This window comes from Suricata suricatta, chromosome 8 (genome assembly GCF_006229205.1).
Source record: "Suricata suricatta isolate VVHF042 chromosome 8, meerkat_22Aug2017_6uvM2_HiC, whole genome shotgun sequence".
NCBI lineage: Eukaryota > Metazoa > Chordata > Mammalia > Carnivora > Herpestidae > Suricata > Suricata suricatta.
This window is the reverse complement of record NC_043707.1, coordinates 72,680,263-72,700,476: the sequence shown is the minus strand read 5'-3', so window position 1 is coordinate 72,700,476 and position 20,214 is coordinate 72,680,263. Positions and strand designations below refer to the sequence as shown.

The 20,214-nt window shown below is 41.7% G+C and overlaps 1 protein-coding gene across 2 annotated transcripts in view; it reads right to left on the bottom strand.

The window, feature by feature from the left end:
• Positions 1-3,318: 3,318 nt before the first annotated feature.
• The window catches only part of MCOLN3 (mucolipin 3), a 38,624-nt gene continuing 21,728 nt past the window's right edge, over positions 3,319-20,214 (bottom strand). For both annotated transcript variants that reach the window (XM_029948141.1, XM_029948142.1), the window contains 7 exons: positions 14,945-15,044; positions 11,004-11,116; positions 10,771-10,920; positions 7,114-7,215; positions 6,887-7,009; positions 5,782-5,988; positions 3,319-3,670 (listed from right to left, as the gene is read on the bottom strand). In XM_029948141.1, the coding sequence (XP_029804001.1) occupies positions 3,536-3,670; positions 5,782-5,988; positions 6,887-7,009; positions 7,114-7,215; positions 10,771-10,920; positions 11,004-11,116; positions 14,945-15,044 (930 nt within the window). In that variant the 3' untranslated portion in view covers positions 3,319-3,535. The remainder of the gene's footprint in view (positions 3,671-5,781; positions 5,989-6,886; positions 7,010-7,113; positions 7,216-10,770; positions 10,921-11,003; positions 11,117-14,944; positions 15,045-20,214) is intronic.

Here is a 20,214-nt window from a genome sequence, read left to right as displayed (position 1 = left end):
GCGACCCCAGCCTTTTTTCGCTTGCTCTTCTTTTCTGCACCCATTCTGCGAATTTCTGTAGTCATTTCTATTTTGATGCGTTCAGGACACACTCAGTGCCAAGCCGAGTGCTGGTACTGTGGACACCGGGGTAAGACATGGTCATTTCCTCTAGGACCTTACGTAAACTGGCAAGCTCATTCGGTTAAATTCATTCATTAGAGCGAGTCTGTATTCTGAAGTGTAAGATCACAAAACTCTGACAGGAGTCATGTTTCAGAGATGTTAAGAGCTACCGACACACAAGGAAAAGAAAAACGAATCGCCTTTCGCTCGCGTCGGGGAGCTGGAACGACCCCCCTGCTCGCGGAGTTGTGTCCCCGGGGCCTGGGCAAGGACAGAGGGGCGGCTCAGACTTGCAGAACCAGGACCAGAGCGGCGGGACTCCGTAATTCCGCTCCCCGCTGCCGCGGCCTCTGCTCTTCCCTCCCAGAGCAGGAAAGGAAGGGAAACCGGTCTGTTGGAAACCAGGCACGAATCTTAAGAGGGGAGGGTCTCCGGCATTTGCCCAAATGTCATGTTCAGCTGCGGGTGATGTTGACTTGGCAGTTTAGACCCGGCCAACAGCCCGCTTTCCAGGGAGTCCTCTTCCTTCATATTACGTGATCAGCAGCAGCAGCAACATTGAAAGTCCGACGTCCAGATTTGGACCAGCAAGTGTTTAGAGGGTTTCTGGGTTTAGCTAAGGCAAAGAATACTCTGCCAAGTAATTATTTTAATGTGCGTCTTCAGGTAGACGTAATTGGACAGAATGATGTTACAAACTTACATAGTTGATCCACTTTTGCAAGTTGCTTTAAAGGCAAAAATACCTCATTTTAGAGTTCCTTTCATCGAGGTGCCCACTGAGTGCAGACAGGCTTGGAAAATCCCGTTTACATAGTTCAGTGCCTACACGTGGGTGAACGGGTGGTTGGTTAGGTTCCTTTTTATAAGAAAAGGAGAGGAAATGGCATGGCTCTGTTCTTGTGGGGAGGATGTGAACTCCCTCGAAAAAGGCAGACGGTGGCTTGACTGGAGAATGTTGGAGGAAGTATATAGAAAGTAGGACATATTTTTTATATATACATATATATGTGGTATATTTATGTACACATAATTTTTATGCTAAAGAATTTTCAAGCCTTTTTAATTCAAAGAAAAGCTTGCCATGAAGGTACAGCCCTATTAACTCCAAAATTTTAGAAATCCACCAGGGACAACAATCCCTTCAGAGGTGGACTGTAAAGTGGAGTAACTTTTTTTTGTACCAGCAAACTACCCCAAAATACTGCAGTTTTCTAAAACTTCAGGATTTCTACTGAATAACTTAGCAGTGGATAGTTAAAAAGAAAATTGATTGTTAACAGTGCATTTATTAAGAACACTTACCACGTGCAACGGCTTGGTGCTTCAAGGGACCAGGAGTAACCCCATGTGACCACTAGGTAGGAAGGTTAATTTGCATGTTATCTCACTGAACACTCAGCACTCTGTGTACTGTCATCTGCTTTTGAAATGAGGAAATGGGTTCAGAGAGGTTTGAGTTGCTGCCCTGCGGTCACCCACACAATTTGTTATAGATCCAAGATTTCTGTTCAGGTCTTTGAGTTTCTAAAACCTTTCTTCCCACTGCTACACTGACCGATCTAATTCACAGTCACTGCCCTTGAATCAGTGTCCTGACCGGGAGAAGTCTCCTTCGTTTCACAAAGTGGAGAAGACATACATGTACCCAAATAGCTGTAACTGATGATGCACAGATTATTGATCTGTATCAAAGTATTATTTTTTATAAACATATTATTTAAAAAATAAACAGTAAGTAAATTCTTATCAAACACTGTAGGGGAAGAAATAGTTGTGATAGGGAACTCCAAGTATCTCAAATTTTAATGTGCAAATGAAACACCAGGGGATCCAGAGACTAGATTTTCCATTTCTTAAAAGCCATAAGTACTGCGAGAATAGCTTATACTCATCATAAAACCTCACATTTCAACACCTGGAGTCATTATTATGATCCTCATTATGTTAAATAATAAGACTTCAGTGTCCCAAAGCTTTCTTCACTTAGCCCTTAAAACAAAATTAAAAATTAACAAATCAGTTTTCTTTACAAAAAAAAGTATGCTTTGAGAAAACCTTTATTGCATATCATTAAATTCATTTCTATTTGAATGAATAGCACACAAAACAAAGATACAGGTAAAAATCCCTAAAATTCCATTCAGCAGTATCCAAGGAAAGGAGACTTTGTTCTTTGTTTTTAAGGCATACATTTTCTACTTATTATTAAGTTATGAGCAAATTGTGTTTTTTTTTAAGGTTTGCTTTTTTTAAGTACTTTAATGTTTATTTTTGAGAGAGAGAGAGAGAGAGAGAGAGAGAGAGAGAGAGAGAGAGAAAGCACATGCTCGAGCTAGTGGGAGAGGGGCAGAGAGAAGGGGACAAAGGATCCTTGAAGAGGGCATTACACTGCAGAGAGGCTGAGACAGGGCTTGAACTCACAATCTGAGATCATGACCAGAGTCAAAATCCAGAGTCAGACCCTTAACTGACTGAGCCACCCAGGCACCCCAAGAGAAGAATTTAAAATGCAATGATTAGGGTTGCCTGGGGGGCTCAGTTGGTTGAGCTACTGACTCTGGATTTTGGTTCAGGTCAGGATCCCAGGGATTGAGCCCCACATCAAGCCCCATGTCAAGCCCCACAGTTAAGCCCAAAGTCAAGCCTCATGCTGAGCATGGAGCCTGCTTAAGATTCTTACTTTCTTTGCCCTTGCTCTTCTCCCCCATGCTCCCTCGCTTTCTCTCTGATAAAAAATAAAATAAAGTAATTACCCATATATATCAACCACTTCTCCTCTCTCTCACGGATGAACCCCGGACAGTGGTCAAGACCAGAGTTAGTGAGTTTTATGAAGTCAGATCAGGCGTTGTTGTCCACTGATGACACAACCAATCCAGTCAAAATAGCTGAAAGCAAGAGTGTAAGAGCTAAAGAGGGGGGTGGAGAACATATGCTAAAGCGATGGCAAAGTAAGAAATAACAAGAACCCAATGGTTTCTCTCGTCAAAGTTAGTTAAAAAAAATAAACCCCAGTATAAAGCTGCAAAAGACATTAAATATTGCTTTTTTTTTTAATGTTTTATTTATTTTTGATACAGAGAGAGACAGAGCATGAGAGGGGGAGGGGCAGAGAGAGAAGGAGACACAGGACCGGAAGCAGCTCCAGGCTCTGAGCCAGCTGTCAGCACAGAGCCCAACGCGGGGCTCGAACCCACGAACGTGAGATCCGACCTGAGCCGAAGTCGGAGGCTTAACCGACTGAGCCACCCAGGCGCCCCTAAATATTGCTTTTAAGAATATAAATAGTTCTTGATGAATTAGAGCTATTGTTTTGCTCAAAGTTAATAGTCTTCAAACATACTATACCTAATCTTAAAATATCCATAGAGTTTCTCAACTCAGCTATATTTTATATATCTCTCTAGAGCACAGATTAGCCTGATAGCTACTTTTTACAACAGCAGAATATCGAAACTGGAGGGTCGTCTTCTAATCTATATCTTCCAGAATTGGGTAGGTCTTTGCATTCTGCTATAAATGTGCGAAGTTCAGTCTCTGGGAAACCATCTTGTTGGTAATGCTACAAAGAATTAAAAAAAAAAGTCTCATGAGTAAGTCCCTTGAAAATAGCTTTATTCCACATTTAAAATGGATCATTTGTCAAGGGAGGGTATCTTTCAAAAGGGATGGTTCAGTCATTTTCAAGTATTTTCAGGAAGATGTAGCCTCTAGAGACATTCTTAGGTTTAGCTAATGGAAAATGGGTTTAGAATTCTGCAGTGAATGCCTGGGCTCTCTTTTGTGGGTCTGGCTCAATCCAAAATAGGCATGCTGACGCTCTGGAAAACAGTGTGGAGGTTCCTCAAAAAACTATCCGTAGAACTCCCTTATGACCCAGCAATAGCACTGCTAGAGATTTACCCAAGGGATACAGAAATGCTGATGCATAGGAGCACATGTACCCCAATGTTCATAGCAGCAATGTCAACAATAGCCAAATCATGGAAGGAGCCTAAATGTCCATCACCTGATGAGTGGATCAAAAAGATGTGGTATATATACATAATGGAGTACTACATGGCAATGAAAAAGAATGAAATCTGGCCATTTGTAGGAAAGTGGATGGACCTTGAGGGTGTCATGCTAAGCGAAATAAGTCAGGCAGAGAAGGACAGATACCATATGTTTGCACTCATAGGTCTAACAGGAGAACAGGAGAGACCTAATGGAGGACCAGGGGGAGGGGAAGAGGGAAAGAGAGGTGGGGAGAGAGAGGGATGCAAAACTTGAGAGACTACTGAATACTGAAAATGAACTTGAGGGTGGAAGGGGGAGGGGGAGGGGGAGGGGGGGAAAGGGGTGGTGGTGATGGAGTAGGGCACTTGTGGGGAAGAGCACTGGGTGTTGTATGGAAACCAATTTGACAATAAACTATTTAAAAAAAAAGAAAAACAAACAAACAAAAACAAAATAGGCATGCTGAATCTGAGGCTGAGCCATCCTTCCAGGAAGAATCCATTCTGGACACCCTCTTGGAGCCTCTCTTTCAGACAAGTTTAAGGGTCTTGTATTAACATCAGCTCAGAGTCTAAGATCTCTAGAGCAGATCCTGACCAGAGAGGATCAGCTATCACTTGCCCACCTGACAGGTGCTTTGAGCCCCTGGGAAAGAGGTAGGCATCTAACCTGTGAGTCTCAGACCAAGAGTTGTCAACTAATATTACTGCCTTTGAGACCTTGGCTGTTGCCCTTGAATAATATAGATTCTCTTTGTGCAGAGCTGAAGGCAGTGAATTTTTAGAGTTGGATATGTACAACTATACTCTTTCCCAGTGGCCTTGGTGACTCTAAGCACACATCTGCCAAGCAAGTATTGAGGAATGTCAGTTCCTGAAATCTAATTCAGTAAAAATGAAGTCGTGGCCCTGGCTTCATAAGCAAGGTATTCATAATGATCAACTCATCACCTCCTGCTAACCCTCTCTTTATCCCTGGGGCCATTTCTATGACACCATGTTTCATTAACCTTCTCACACCCAGAAAGCCCCCAAGTGGAAGTGTCTATGTCAATGGTATATCTAATAGTATAAGGTTCTCAGAAATTTAAATATATATGGATATTTAGCCTACTTTTCCATATTTCGAAGGGCTCAGATGACCTTTTAAAATATCCCGTGTGAGGGTAATATAAAGAACAGCTTTTCAAGTCAGCGTTTCTGACACATCTAAAGCTTACGTGGCTGGTACCTAACGTATCAATCCCTTCAGTCCTCTGGAGCTCAGGCCACTGGATCGTCCCAGGCAGGTCCCTTGTGGGTTCGGTCACAGTACACTCCAAACCAAGAGATCAATTTTTCTTTATGAAAATTGGATTTTAAATGGTCCCCATCAAATTCTGGAATGCCATATGTTTCACGTGCCCAGTGCCTACTGGTCTTTATAACTCTAATACAAGTTTAGAAATCTTGTTTGGGAAAAAAAAAAGCACAATGACTTAGAGATAAAACCTAAAATATTCTACAAATTTGAATTCTTCATTTCTGTCTCTCAATAGCTAAAATTGAAGTCTTTCTTTTCTACCTTGATAAAATAAACCTTCCAGCTGTTCTCCTCCCTCTCAGGGACCATATTTCATTGCCATTCTACAAGTTCTGGAAAAATGCTGCTCCTTGGGGCTCTTGATGAACCTACCTTAATTGTTTCATATGTATCAGTGATCAGTGCAATGAAAAGACTTAAAATCATATATATAAAGAGGCTGATGAATGAGTAGAGGTAAATTCTGCTGAACAGCCAGACCAAGTAACTTTTTTGTTGCATTTTTGCAAATGTGGCAAACATATCATCTCCATTTATCAGAGAAAAAAGGCACTCGGAGACCATGTTCAGAGAACGGAACTGAAAAAAGAGAAGAGAAAAAGTTCACTTTATTTCACATTCCTTCCAATGAAAGACTTTGTTCATGACGTTATATTAAAAATAATGGACCAGAGATCCTAAGTTACCTTTGCAAACTATGTAGCGAACCTGCGGTAACTACAAGCATTTGCTATGTGATACCCACAACCTGTATAATGCCTACTATTTTTCCCGGAACAAGCAACGCCTTCCTCGTGTTCCTCTTAACGGGAGCAGCCTAAATGGAAGCTGCCGGGTCACACCGTCAGTGCTTTTCTGAGTCAAGTCTTACCATTCCCTCTATCTACATGGAAAGAGATCCTAGAAACACTTACACAGAGATACCCAAGTCCTGACCATGATCACTCATACTTCTCATTTTAAAGTTCATCCCATTTAGGATAATGGTATTATCAAGAATCAAGACTGACTCTGGTAACAAAAATTTCATATATTTCTTCAAGTTCCTCCCCATATTACCTTTTTAGTAAAATCACATTTCCAAAAGTCTTGCCTAAAAAGGTTACTCCAGTCTTGCTGAAAAGCTTACTCATATATATATATACACATATGTATATGTGTGTGTGTGTGTGTGTGTGTGTGTGTGTGTGTGTATATATATATATATATATATGAATCAAATTGACTTATCTTGACCTCATAGGTGGTAAAAAAAACATAATTATCTGATATAGTCCACAAGAGGAAGTGAGGTAGCTGAGTGAATCAATTATTCTCTCAAGTTGGTCACACCTTACCGGTTTACAAACATGGCACTAGATATACGACCTTGGACATTTTCAGACTGAGTCACAAAATAGAAGGAGCTCATTTTAAAAGGATAACTGGCACTATTTTAGGAGCTTAATAGTAACAGGGAAAAGTGTTTTATTGGTACCTTATCATGGTAAGGCCCCAGCACAATCCATCCACAGAAGCAATAGCCTAAATAAATCATAGCGGCACAGCAACAGAACCTGATGACATTGGGCAGCGCTGCCTGAAGGGTCAGAATAAGGAGCTAGAAAGTAAGAGAGGCCATTAGAATCCCCTTGTCCCTCAGCCAAAGCAGTGCAATAACTCTGAAAGAAATACCAACAGCATGGAGACCCACGGAATCCTTACATTGTACTTCTGAAAGAAACCGAGGTATCGAATGACTCCAAGCCACACAAGCAGGGTAGCAGTCCCAAGAAGTATGCTGCAGACGTCGTAACTTGTTAGACTCTAAAACAGAGTGGGAAAAAATAACCGTATTATTTAGTAGAAAGTCACTGGGACAAAAAATACTTTGTTTGGTGGCGTTGATAGGAATCAGTGTTCTAGGTGCTAAGGACGAAGAAGTGAACAAAGAGATGCCTTCCCTCATGATGCTTGCATTCTAGGAGTCCTGGGGGGTGGGGGAGGAGATAACAGAAATAAATTAATGAAACCCTTAATACATTAGCTGACAGTAAGTGCTGAGGAGAAAATTCAGGGGAGGGGAAAAAGAATGGCTCTAGGGTTACATTTTAAATGAAGGTGCATTTGAACAAAGACCAGAGGGGAGTGAGAGACTGCAAGCCAGCAAACAGCTGGGAGAGGGGTGTTCCAGGCACAGAGACTAGCAAATGCAAAGGCCCGAGAGCAGGAGGGTGCCTGGAAGGATCCGATGGAGAGTCCAGCTGCAGTGAGCCATGCCGGGAGTACAGAGTCACAGAGGGAAGGGGTAGGGAGTTTACGGCCTCGTGGGTAATTGAACAACATTAGGCTGGGGAATCTGAAAGCTCTGAACAGGATATGATTCCATTTGGCGGCTACGGTTAAGGGCAGATGGTCTGGAGAGTGAGAAGGCAATTGCAGTGACTTAGACGAGAGCCGATGGTGGCTGGGACCGGGCTGGTAATGGTAGTGGTGATGAAGTGATTTTAAAGGCAGACTGCTAGGATTTCCTCTTGGATTAGATGGAGGGAAGAGGGGAATAGTGAAAGAGAAGAGTCAAGGATAAATCCATGGCTTTTGTCTTAAGCAACTGAAAAGAACTGCCATTAACTGCAGTTAAAAAGGCCACGGAGAAGCAGGTTTGGACTGTGGAGGTAGAGACTGAGATTTGGGGAGTTCTGGGTTTTTTTGTTATTTTTTTAAAATTCAAGTTGGTTAATATACAGTGTAGTCTTGGCTTCAGGAGTGGACCCCAGTGATTCATCTCTTATATATGCTTACATATGACACCCAGGGCTCATCCAGAAAAGTGTCCTCCTTAACGCCCATCCCCCATTTACCCCATCCGCCACCCACCTCCTCTCCAGCAACCCTCAGTTGTTCTCTGTATTTAAGAGTCTCTTATGGTTTGCTTCCCTCTGTGTTTTTATCTTATTTTTCCTTCCCTTCCCCTATGTTCATCTGTTATGTTTCTCAAATTCCACATATGAGTGAAATCATATGATGCCTGTCTTTCTCTGACTTATTTCACTTAGCATAATACCCTCCAATTCTATCCACACTGTTGCAAATGGCAAGATTTCATTCATTTTCAATGCCAAGTAATATTCCATCACACACACACACAGCATGTTAAATTTGAGGGGCCACATAGACATCCAACTGAAGATATGAAAGTGACAGTTGGATATTGGAGACTGGAGGTCAGAGAAGAATTCCAAGCTGAAGATACAGATTTAGAAATCACTGGCAGAGAGGTACTATTTAAAGCCACAGGACAGGATGAGATCACCTAGACTGTGACAGAAAAGAAAATATGTCCAAGCACTGTGCCTCGAGGCATTGTCACTTTAATAGGTTGGAGAGATGAGAAGGAAACCGCAAAGGAAGTCAGGAGACCAGCCCGTGATTTAGGATAGAAACCAGGTGAGCGATAGCTCAGGGGAAAAGTGCATCAACAAAGAGGGAACGCTTGCAGTGTTAGAATCTGCTGATAGATCAAGATGAGGATAAACAACGAAGTACTGGACTCAGCAACACTGGAGGTCATTGGAAGGAACAGTTTCTGTAGCGCGGCGGGTCAGCGGATTGGAGCAGATATAACAGAGAATAGGAGGCACAGAATTAGAAACAAGGTTAACTACTCTTAAGGTCTCCTGCTATGTACAGAGGGGCCAAAAAATAGAGAAGTAGCTGGATACAGAATAGGTGGAGAGTTTGTCTCTCATAAAGGAGAAAGAACATACTACTGGGAATGGCACAGTAGAAAATGGGAAATTGATGATGCCTGGGGAAAAGGAAGAAGAAAAGCTGGAGCTAAATCCTTAGGTAAGCAGGAGAATTTGGCGTCTGGGAGGCACGTGGGGTTGGCCATGGAGAGTAGCCAAAATAATATATCCACAGAAACAGAAAAGGCAGAGTGTATGGACACGGATGCTGGTAGGTAGATAAATGAAATGGAACCTGTGGAATTTCTATTTTTTTTCCTGTGGTTTTGTGGAATAGGGAAGAAGGTCATCAATTGGCAGTGAGGATGATGCAGGGGTTTTAGAGTTTACAAAAGAGATTAAAAATGTGAAATGATTGACTAAAATCATTTAGGGGGAGTGAATGGCCTAGAAAAATGTAGAAAGATTGCTGGACATCATTAAGAGCTCAGTGAGGTTAATGATGGCTGAGGTTGGTAAAAATAAAGATTTGCTACATATCTCCTGTGCTCCTTTCTTTTTGTTCCCTAAAATTAAACATCTAGTCCAATGATGTATATACTACAGCTGCTTTTCCACGTCATCCTAAATCCGTTCACTCCTTCCAAGGCACATGCCTGGGCTGTTTTCCCCAGCTACCTTGCAGAATGTGACTAAATTCTCTCCAGGAGGATGGGAACCAAAACGAAGATGACCACCCCTGAGCCAAGACTTTAAGATTGGAAAAGCTCCCGCCATAGCATCTTGTATTTCCTTCCTTTCCCACAGGCTGCAACGCATTTGTGAGGACCCCCAGCATCAACCACACGGTCTGGGCGAGCCCCTAGTGGCTGGCAGGGAAACTCAGTGGCAGGACCTTGGGTCCCTGATTGCGTGGAGCTGAGCGCCTTGCCAACCTGAGCAACCACCCTGACTATTACATGAGGGGGAAATACGCTCCTCTCTCATCTGAGCCATTGCACGTGGGGCCTCTGACCCGGAAACTGAATCAGCAGGCTCCCTGGGTGGCTTGCTCATTCTCACACTTAGTTGAAGCCAGGGCTAGAAAAATGTTAAATCTGAACAAGATTAGTTTGAACAGAATCAGGATTTTAAAATTTGATTTTTGCTTTGGGGGGAGGTTGATTTCTAGGCTGGGTTCATCCTAACTTAAAACAGAGCACCCTGTAGCTTATCAATGGGGAAAGCAGGAAAAAGGCAGCAACTGTAAGCACTCACACAGGGGTAGCCTGGCTGCTTTCACCCCCGGCCCTACTCTTTTTGTTCTTGTTGAAGATTCTAGCATTTCTTGTGAAAACAACAAAAAAACACCTCTTACCTTCGTTACCTTGGGACGCATAAGAATTCCCAGGTACACCCTCAGAGCTCAGATTTGATCAGTGTAACTTGGAGTATGTTTACCAGGAACACAAATGATTGTGACTCAGAGGCTGGTATATGCCTTTGAAAAAACTCTGCCTAAGAGATTTCTTGACTAGATTTAAGAAACTTACTGTTATCCATTTTAAGTTTACTTGACACAATGTTTGAAAGAATTCATTTACTCTGTGAATTCTCACATTCTGGAAAAATATTAGTGCCAATCTGATACTAACAATGACATAAATAGTAACACAACACAACACAACACAACACCAACAAAAATACACTTTACCTTAGCTTGGATTTCCATTTTCAGGATTGACCCAATAACTGTCAATATGTCACTAATAATAATCATGATGTACCATCCATTGACGAATTCCATTTGATCAGAAACAGAAACTTCCTTCTTGTAATGGAGGAGGAAAAAATTGACAAATTCCTTTAGGGAAAAGAGGGGAGACACAGTGAATTTCTTGGTCACTCACAACGTCCACAGCATTCCTAGGAGACAGCCACCCCTACCTGCTGAAGCCGAAGTCCTGTAATCACAGACCGGAGGCACAGGACTAACGAAGCCAAGCAGGTCAGAATAACAAAGGCATCAAAGATCATCATGTAGTGAGTGTTCTTCTGAACTGGAAGGAAAGAGCGTTACTTGCTTATGCTGTGGGCCATAAACCCGGTGACCTCTACTTCTTTCTTTTTTCTTTTCATTTTTAGCCTCACTTCTCTTAACGGCTACATGGCACACCAAAGTACAGATGTATACTCTTTGTAATGACACTCAGACTGTAATCTGGTTTTTCCTGCTACAAACAATTCTTCAAGTTCAATTCCCTCTGTGCTTGGGTGCAAGTGATTCTTTAGGCGAACAAACAGCTAAAGGTGAAATTGTTGGGGTAAGGCATATGCATATTTCTAAAAGAGAAATTCTAAGAAATTGCCCTACAAAAAGATCACACCAGTTTACATTCCTACACATACCTCTGTGTCTTCTCCACCATTGTATATTAATAATCTTTTATTTTTGCAGATCAAAAAAGCAAATCTCATTCCCAGTGACTTGAAACACTATCTTTATCAGGTATCAAATCACTGTAGGTATTCAAGTACCTTCTCTTACCCCTTGGATTTTTTTGCATGTGTAAGACAAATACCTCTCATTAGTGTTTAATTAGCTATTCTTGCTTGTTTTTTTTTTCTTGTATATTCTTGAGGATCTGATTGTTAAATTCCAATAAAAATCCTACTGGTAATTTTTTTGGGGGGAGGATCATGTTAAATTTATAAATTAATTTAGGGAGTATTGGCATATACGTGATATTAAATCTCTTGTCCAAAAATATGACGTGTCTCTCATTGATTTGAGTCTTTTTGTTTCCTTCGGAAGCATTTTAAAATTTTATCTGAACCTTTCACACTACTTTTTTAGAGTAATTTAGATAATTCAGACATTCTTTCCACAAAGACAACAAAGAGAAAAGGCCCTGATAAGTATTCTTCCCATTAGTATGTAAAGAAAGTTAAAAGTTCCTCTTTTGAAAATTACTACTCCCACCAGTAAAAGATCTTTACTTATAAGCCTGTGGTCTTTTGTCTTTAATACAGGTAGCCTTCCTGCACATCCTATTAAAATATACTTATCTGGGTATAAAATATTTACCTAGAACCCGCTATGAGGCAAGTGTTTTTCTAGATGCTGAGGACAGACGTGAACAGCACAGGCCCCTGACCTTGTGGAACCTCTATTCTACTGCAGGGAGACATGCAGGGATGTAAACCAGTACACGAACAAAATGCTCTCAGACAGGAGCAAGTGCTACGAAGAAAAGAAAGCATCACAGCTGACAGGCAGCGCTATGCCACCCATAGTCCTAAGCCCTTTGTAGGTATTACCTCATTTGATCCTCATGGCAACCCCAACAAGGGTGTGTGTGTGTGTGTGTGTGTGTGTGTGTGTGTGTGATTATCCCCACTGGACAGGTGAGAAACTGAAGCACAGAGAGGTCACGGAAACCTGCCCAAGTGACGCAGCCAGCACGCGGCAGAGCCAGGATTCAAACCTCTGCAGTGTGTCTCCGGCGTCTGTCACTCTAGATTAGTGATGAGTGGCAGCCCTTGGGCACTGTTGGAAATGCGCACTCCGGCCCCACCCTAGACCTGCCGAATCAGAAACTGTACTTTCACAAGCTCTGGCAGATGGCACTAGAGCTCACGAACGACTGGTCTAAAAGCAGCACACGGCTGGAGTGGGCGACGGAGGAGAGGCCCATGCATGTGGCACGGGAAGGGCCAGGAGTCTCAGGTGAGACTTAACTGACAAGACTGCTCCTGGCTGATAAAAACAAAACGAAAACAAAAAAACACAAGCACATAAGACTGGCTCTGTAATGGGGCACCAGGGTGGCTCAGTGGTTGAGCGTCAGACTCTTGATTTCGGCTCAGGCCATGATCTCATGGTGTGAGATCAAGTCCTGCGCTGGGGTCTGCACTCACAGTGAGTAAAGCCTGCTTGGAATTCTCTTTCTCTCTTTCTCTCTATCTCTCGCTCTCTGTGCCCTCCCCCCAGCTCATGTGTGTACACTCTCTCAAAATAAACAAACTTTAAAAATCTATTTAAAAAATCAATTCTGTAATGAAACATCCCATTCAAATTGGCCAAGGGGCATCTAATTGTTACTAAAATGTCTAAATCTACATTACAGAAGCTTAAAAACTAAGAAACGAGCATTTGAGAGAAAGCCTGTACGCCAGATACTTTCATATGCTCTCACGCTCCTTATTCTAAAGATTGTGGAGAAGTACTGTAGTGTTTGCAGATGACAAAACAACCTTGTGTTTCAAATAAACAATTCTGTCATAGAAATAAAGTTGTGATTTAAGAGCCTCATATATGTGAAGTTACCTAATAGTGAGAAAAATACTAGAATGAAGAAATTTCCTATCATTTACACTTAAAAAATTTTTTTTAACATTTATTTTTGAGAGAGAGAAACAGAGTGTAAGCAGGGGAGGGGCAGAGAGAGGGAGACACAGAATCTGAAGCAGGCTCCCAGGCTCTGAGCTGTCAGCACAGAGCCCGTCATGGTGCTTGAATCCACAAACTCTGAGATCATGACCTGAGCCTAACTCAGGTGCTCAATTGACTGAGCCACCAAGGTGCCCCTCATATCATTTATTCTTACTATCTCGTTACTGCTTCTGAACTTTGTGAATCAAGCAGTAGGTACCCCTAAAGCAATGATTTTCCAAGTATGACATAAATAAGGAATGACCTGCACACTCCTAGGCCCCACCTGAGACCTGAGGATGGCCTTTCAGGGATCTGGGGTGATTCACCTGCTCACTAGAATCTGAGAACCCCCAATCTAATCATTAAGTCTAGCACAACATAGCAAAGGGGCTAGAAAATGAGACAGATAAATTCTTTCCAGTCCATTTTCTGGTTCAGCCCCAAAATTCTCAACAGTACTCAGTCTATATCTGAATTCATGACCATATTTCCTAGAACGAGCCCTTTCTTCATTTAGTCTACTTTTTGACCTAGATAGAAGATCAATATAATGTGTAGGATACTTCAGGGTCAAATCCTTCCTGATGTCTTTCTGACTGTATGACCAGGGGCACCAAGATTCACTTCTAAGCCTTAGATTCTTCATTTGCATAAATAGGGAGCCTGCCTATCTCAAGGATATTTTTAAAATATTAAAACATTGGGAGAGTGCCTGGATGGCTCAGTCAGTTAAGCGTCTGACTTCAGTTCAGGTCATGATCTCACGGTTCGTGGGTTCGAGCCCCACATGGGGCTCTGTGCTGTCAGCTCAGAGCCTGAAGCCTGCCCAGATTCTATGTCTCCCTCTCTGTCTGCCCCTCCCCCACTCATGCTCTGTTTCTCTCTGTCTCGATAAAAAATAATAAAAAGACATTAAAAAATTAAAAAAACATTGGGGCACCTGGGTGGCTCAGTCATTTAAGCACCCAACTTCAGCTCAGGTCATAATCCCATAGTCCATGAGTTCAAACCCCACTGTTGGGCTCTGTGCCTAGAGCCTGCTTCAGATTCTGTGTCTTCCCTCTCTCTGCCCCTCCACTGTTCATCCTCCCACTCTCTAAGATAAATAATTTTTAAAATAATAAAAATAAAAAAATAAAATATAGGAGGAAACCATTATGTAGAAAGCACTCGATAAATATTAGGTCGGGTATATGTGATTTTTTGCTGGGGGGCTGTGTGCATTTGTAAGAACTGGGCCAGTGAAGACACATGCAGAAGTCAACAAAAGTCATCTCAATTACTAATAACATATGTACCGCCTGGAACATCAGACACCTCCAGCGAGGTGGTCTATTTGCAGAGACTTGTGGACTTGGCAATACTCCCTTTGATGCTCCACATAGCCCAGTAACTTAATAACCCTTTTATTTAACAACCATTTTGAAAACTAGGAGAAGTCATCACTTACTTGATCCTGACACATGCCAGTCTTTACATTCTCTGATGGAAATGTCGTTATCTAAACTTATCTTAATTCTTCCACTATGGGCCTTGTTGTCAAATGTTATCTGTAAAGAACAGGAAAGGGGTCAAAAACACGCCTATAGTTTTTAAAGCCAAGATGTCACTATGCATTAATTAGGAAACAAATCTTTCAAAATGACAGGAGGCCCACCCAGATTCTCATCCCCGAGTCGACACCAACTGTGTTCAACTTTGGGAAGAGCCCTTTACTTCTCTGTGAAATGAGAAGGTTGAACAAGGTCTTCTGTTGAGAACTTTTAGTCTCTAAAATCCTGTATCTCTAGGATAATATTCCAGCCCTGGACAACTTATAAGACAAGAGAACTTCGCTCTTCTTCCCACTCTAAGTACCTCCAGGTGCCCTCTTCATATGAGTGAGGGCTGGTCCAAGTGTGCTTTTCCCTCCCTAGGGGATTTAGCTAGGGGTAGGTTTTGTTTGTTTGTTTTTTTGCATTTATTTATTCATTTTGAGAGAGTGCACATGAGCAGGTAAGGGGCAGAGAGAGAGAGACGGAGAGAGAAGATCCCAAGCAGGCTCTCCACTGTCAGTACACAGCCCGACATGAGGCTTGAACTCACAAACTGTGAGATCATGACCTGAGCTGAAACCAAGAGTCGGGGCTTAACTGACTATCCCAGGCACCGCAAGCCATAGTTTGTTAGCACTATTGCAGCTCTTACAAATACAGAGGTTCATTGTTTCACGCTAGAAACATTTCAGGTGGAGCTTCTCTGATTTTCATTCTGGGCCTAGGTTTCTTAATCAACCCAGAACCATACGTATAAAAAAACGATGTGGTGACAGGAGTCGACAGCCATGTCTTGCTTCAAGGACCATCAAGCAAGCCCCAAGCAGGACAAAGCCATGCCCCTGTCCTACTGTCCTCCCCTGCAAGCGCTCTCCTGTGTCCCCACGAGGACACAAGGAAAGCAAGGCAAGGAGATCGGGTGTGGGTTTTGTTTTGTTGTTAGTGCCTCCTGACTCACGTCCTAAAGAAAAAACACTCTTTCAAAAGTCTGTCATTTAAATGAATTTCACTGAAGTTTCTTTGTGTGGGGTGACCAGACATTACTGCAGATGTAAGGCTTCCGATAAAGTTAGAGGGTCTGATCACCCTGTTTCTCCTCATGTTGGGCAGCAAGCTTCTCTCTTTGACAAGCAGCTAAGCGTGTGGTCAGGGTCTGCCTGCCTCCGCAGCTGCCGGAGAACCGGCCGCCAGCCTCATGTAAGAAAGAGGCTTCATATTATTTGAATGAATCAGAAATCTTTGCCAGGGAGAACCCAGGCTTTTCCCACACAAAGAGTCTCAGGGTCTTACAAATAGTAAGTGCTTACCAACTATCTGCTGAGTGAATATACTTTGGTTTAATGACAATCACATCTCAGTAAGGCTCAGAGGAAGTGGAATTCTTTAAACCAAAAAGAAAAAAAAAGAATGGATGGGATGAAGAACAGATTAGATATCACAGAAAAAAAGAGTAGTGAATTTGAAAATATAACAATAGAAACTTCCGAAATGAAACACAGAGAAACTACTGGAAAATAAAACAAAAACACAGAGCATTAGTGAGCTGTGAGACAATTGCAAGTGTTCAAATATATATGGAATTAGAATCTCTGATTGGAGGAGGAAGGAGAAGAGACCAAAAACAAAACAAAAAAACCAAACTTGAAGTGATGTTTAAGAAATGTCAAATATAGTGGAAACTATAAACCCATAGAACAAATACTCTATAAATTCCAAACACAAGAAACATGAAAAAAATTTCACTAAGGCGTACCACAGTCAGAGAGAGAAAGAGAAAAAAAATTGTTTTTTTGTTTAGTGTTTATTTATTTTGAGATAGAGAGAGACAGAACATGAGCAGGGGAAGAGCAGAGAGAGGGAGAGGGCCCAGGCTCTGAGCTGTCAGCACAGAGCCCGATGCGGGACTCAAACTCACAAACTGTGAGATCATAACCTGAGCCGAAGTCAGACACTTAACTGACTGAGCCACCCATGCGGCCCCTAGAGAAAATTTTTAAAGCAGTCAGGGAGAGGAGGGAACACAACCACTGGAGAGGAAAAAGATGAAGATCAGAGCATGTTTCTCATCAGAAACAATGTAAAAGCTAGAAGAGCGACAACATCCTTAGAGTACTAGGAGAGAAAGTCAACCCAGAACTCCATACCCAGTGAAACTCTTTTTAAAAATGAAAATGAAATACTTTCTTAGGCATACAAAAGCCTTTCGGCAGACCTGCACTATAAAAACTGTTAGGGGCACCTGGGTAGCTCAGTCAGTTGAGTCAGCTGACTCTTAATTTAGGCTCAGGTCATGATCCCAGGAGAGTGGGATGGAGCCCCATATTGGGCTCCATACTGAGTGTGGAGGCTTGGGATTGATTCTCTTTCTCTCTCCCTCTGCCCCTCTTGTTGGCTCGCACACTCCTGCTCTTTCTCTAAAATAAAAAATTCAAAAATTCAAAAACCAATCACCACCACCACGAACATGTTAAAGGAAGCCCTTCAGACAGAAGGAAGATGATCTGAGGTAGAAACCTGCAGCTACATAACAGAATGAAGCATGCTGGAAATGGTACCTTCATGAGCCAATATCCTTTTTTTTTCTTACTATTTAAATTGCCTTAAAAGATAATTGTTTATGGGGCACCTGGGTGGCTCAGGCGCTTGAGCGCCTGACTTCAGCTCAGGTCATGATCTCATGGCTCTGTCTGTGAGTTGGAGCCCCACATTGGGCTTGTTGCTGTCAGCAAGGAGCCCACTTCAGATCCTCTGTCCCCCTCTCTGTCTCTGCCCCTCCCCTGCTCGTGCTCTCTTAAATAAGAAAACATTAAAAGAACGGTAACTGTTTAAATAAAAACTAATAACAGTGCATTGTATAGTTTATAACACAACTGGAAGTAAATTGTGTGACAACATAAAAGCCAAGATAGAGGAAGTAGAAATATAATGTGGTAAGATTCCTATACTCTACATGCAGAGGAATAACATCACTTGAAGGCAGACTATAATTATTCATTTGTTTATTTATCTATTTATTTAGAGAACATGCACGCACACACACACATACACACACACACGCATGTATGCACATGTAAGCAAGAGAGGGACAGAGAGGGAGGGAGAGAGAGAACTCCAAGCAGGCTTCATGCCCATCTCAGAGCCCAACGCAGGGCTCAATCCCATGACCCTAGATTCATCACCCAAACTAGAATCAAGAGTTGGTCACTTAACTGACTAAACTGCCCAGGCACCTCTAGACAATAATAACTTAAATATGTGTACTGTAAGCTCTAAAATAATAAAACAAAAAGTTATAGCTAATAAGCTAACAAATTAACTAAAATAGTATCCAAAAAAATACTTGCTCTAGGCAGAAAAAGAAACCATATTAATTATCATATGTAATTTTAATGGTGTAAGCACCCCATTAAAAGGTACAGATTATGAGTTGAGTTAAAAGGCAAGATTCAACTCTATGCTGCCTAATTAAAAGAAGGAGTGGTTCTATTCACACCAACCAAAGTAGATTTTAAAGCAAAGAATTAATATTGGGGTAAAAAGTGCCATTTCATAATGATGTAGGAGTCAGTTCATCAAGTGAACACAAGAATCCTAAATACCTGTGCATCTAATAAAGAGCCTCAGAATACACGATGCAAGAATGCATGAAGCTGTTGTGAGTGAGTGCCTGCCCCGCTTTTACATTCTAACCAAATCACAGACACACACAGGAGAGGTCTCATAAATAGCTGTTGCATGAATTAAGTATCTCCTATACATCAGATACTTAGGGAGGTCCTTTTATATCTCATATATATGAAGTATGATAGATAAATGGATAGATAGATAGATAAATAGATAGATAGATAGATAGATAGATGTCTTGGCACAATTTTGTTTGGTAGGTGGGCATTAATTCTCTTTTACAAACAAGAAAACTAGGACTCAAACCAATTAAGTAATTTGGCTAATGTTACAAAGATACTAACTGGTGAGCTATAATTAAAATCTAGACTTGCCTGATTCCAAAGCCCCTGGATTTTAAATTAGGCATATTCTGCCCACGTTCATGATTACTTAAACCATAAAGTTTCACTAATTGCTTTTATTATTTAACTACCCTATAGGGTGTACGTTCTACTACAGGTTTGTGAAACACACTGATAAATCCAGCAGGCACAGGCAGAGCTGGGGATGAATCTGCAATAATGGCAAAAATATAACATTGGCATGCGACTAACAGGCCAGCTTGGTCTCACCACTGTACTGAGTCATGGGAAAGGTCTGTGTTTTACAAATGTTTCATTCCTTCATTCCACAAATATTTGAGTCTCCTACTATGTGCTTTGAGGGATGCAAAAAATTAGTAGAGTGATTCCTGCTCTCAAGGAGCTTTGAATCTAGCAGAGTTGATGATAAAAATCTAGACACTCCTAAAACAAAGGAGAAGGTAGGTGAGCTCTTACAAAACATAAAAACAAAACCAAAAATAAAATTCTGGTGTTCCAAGCACAGAATGTGTCCCTAACTGAAGCATCACAAAAATGGTCCATGAAGAAGGTGTCAGTGCAACTGAGCCTTAAGAATTATACAACTGATGGAAAGTACCATTTCTCAGTGCAAGCGTGGTGCAGGACTGGGCACCGGGGTGGCTCAGTCAGTTAAGTGTCTGACTTTGGCTCAGGTCATGATCTCACTGTTCATGGGTTTGAGCCCCGTGTCAGGTTCTGTGCTGACAACTCAGAGCCTGAAGCCTACTTCGGATTCTGTGTCTCCCTCTCTCAGCCCCTTCCTTGCTCATGCTCTGTCTCTCAAAAATAAATAAAATGTTAAGAAATAGTAAAAAAATAAAAAGAGTGGTACAGGAGGTGGTAAGGGAGAAGAGAAAGAAGAGACAAGACTGTGGATAAATAATAGCTTGATTTAAAAAAACTCAACTAATATTGAAAATTTATAACCTCCTGGTTAAGATTAGGATCCAAATGTGTAGCCTAACTCAAAATAGTCTCATAGTATTTGTGCTCTTTCCTTTAAATAATATGCATAATTATTAATTATACTACCTTCTGAATTAAAAAAAAAACTTGATTTCTCATAGCCAGTTGTTGCTTTCACGGACGCAGCTCTGGCACAAACTACTACTGAAATCATAGCAATCTGGACTGAGTGAAGGCAAGGTGTACTGAATGCTCCAGATAGCATTGAG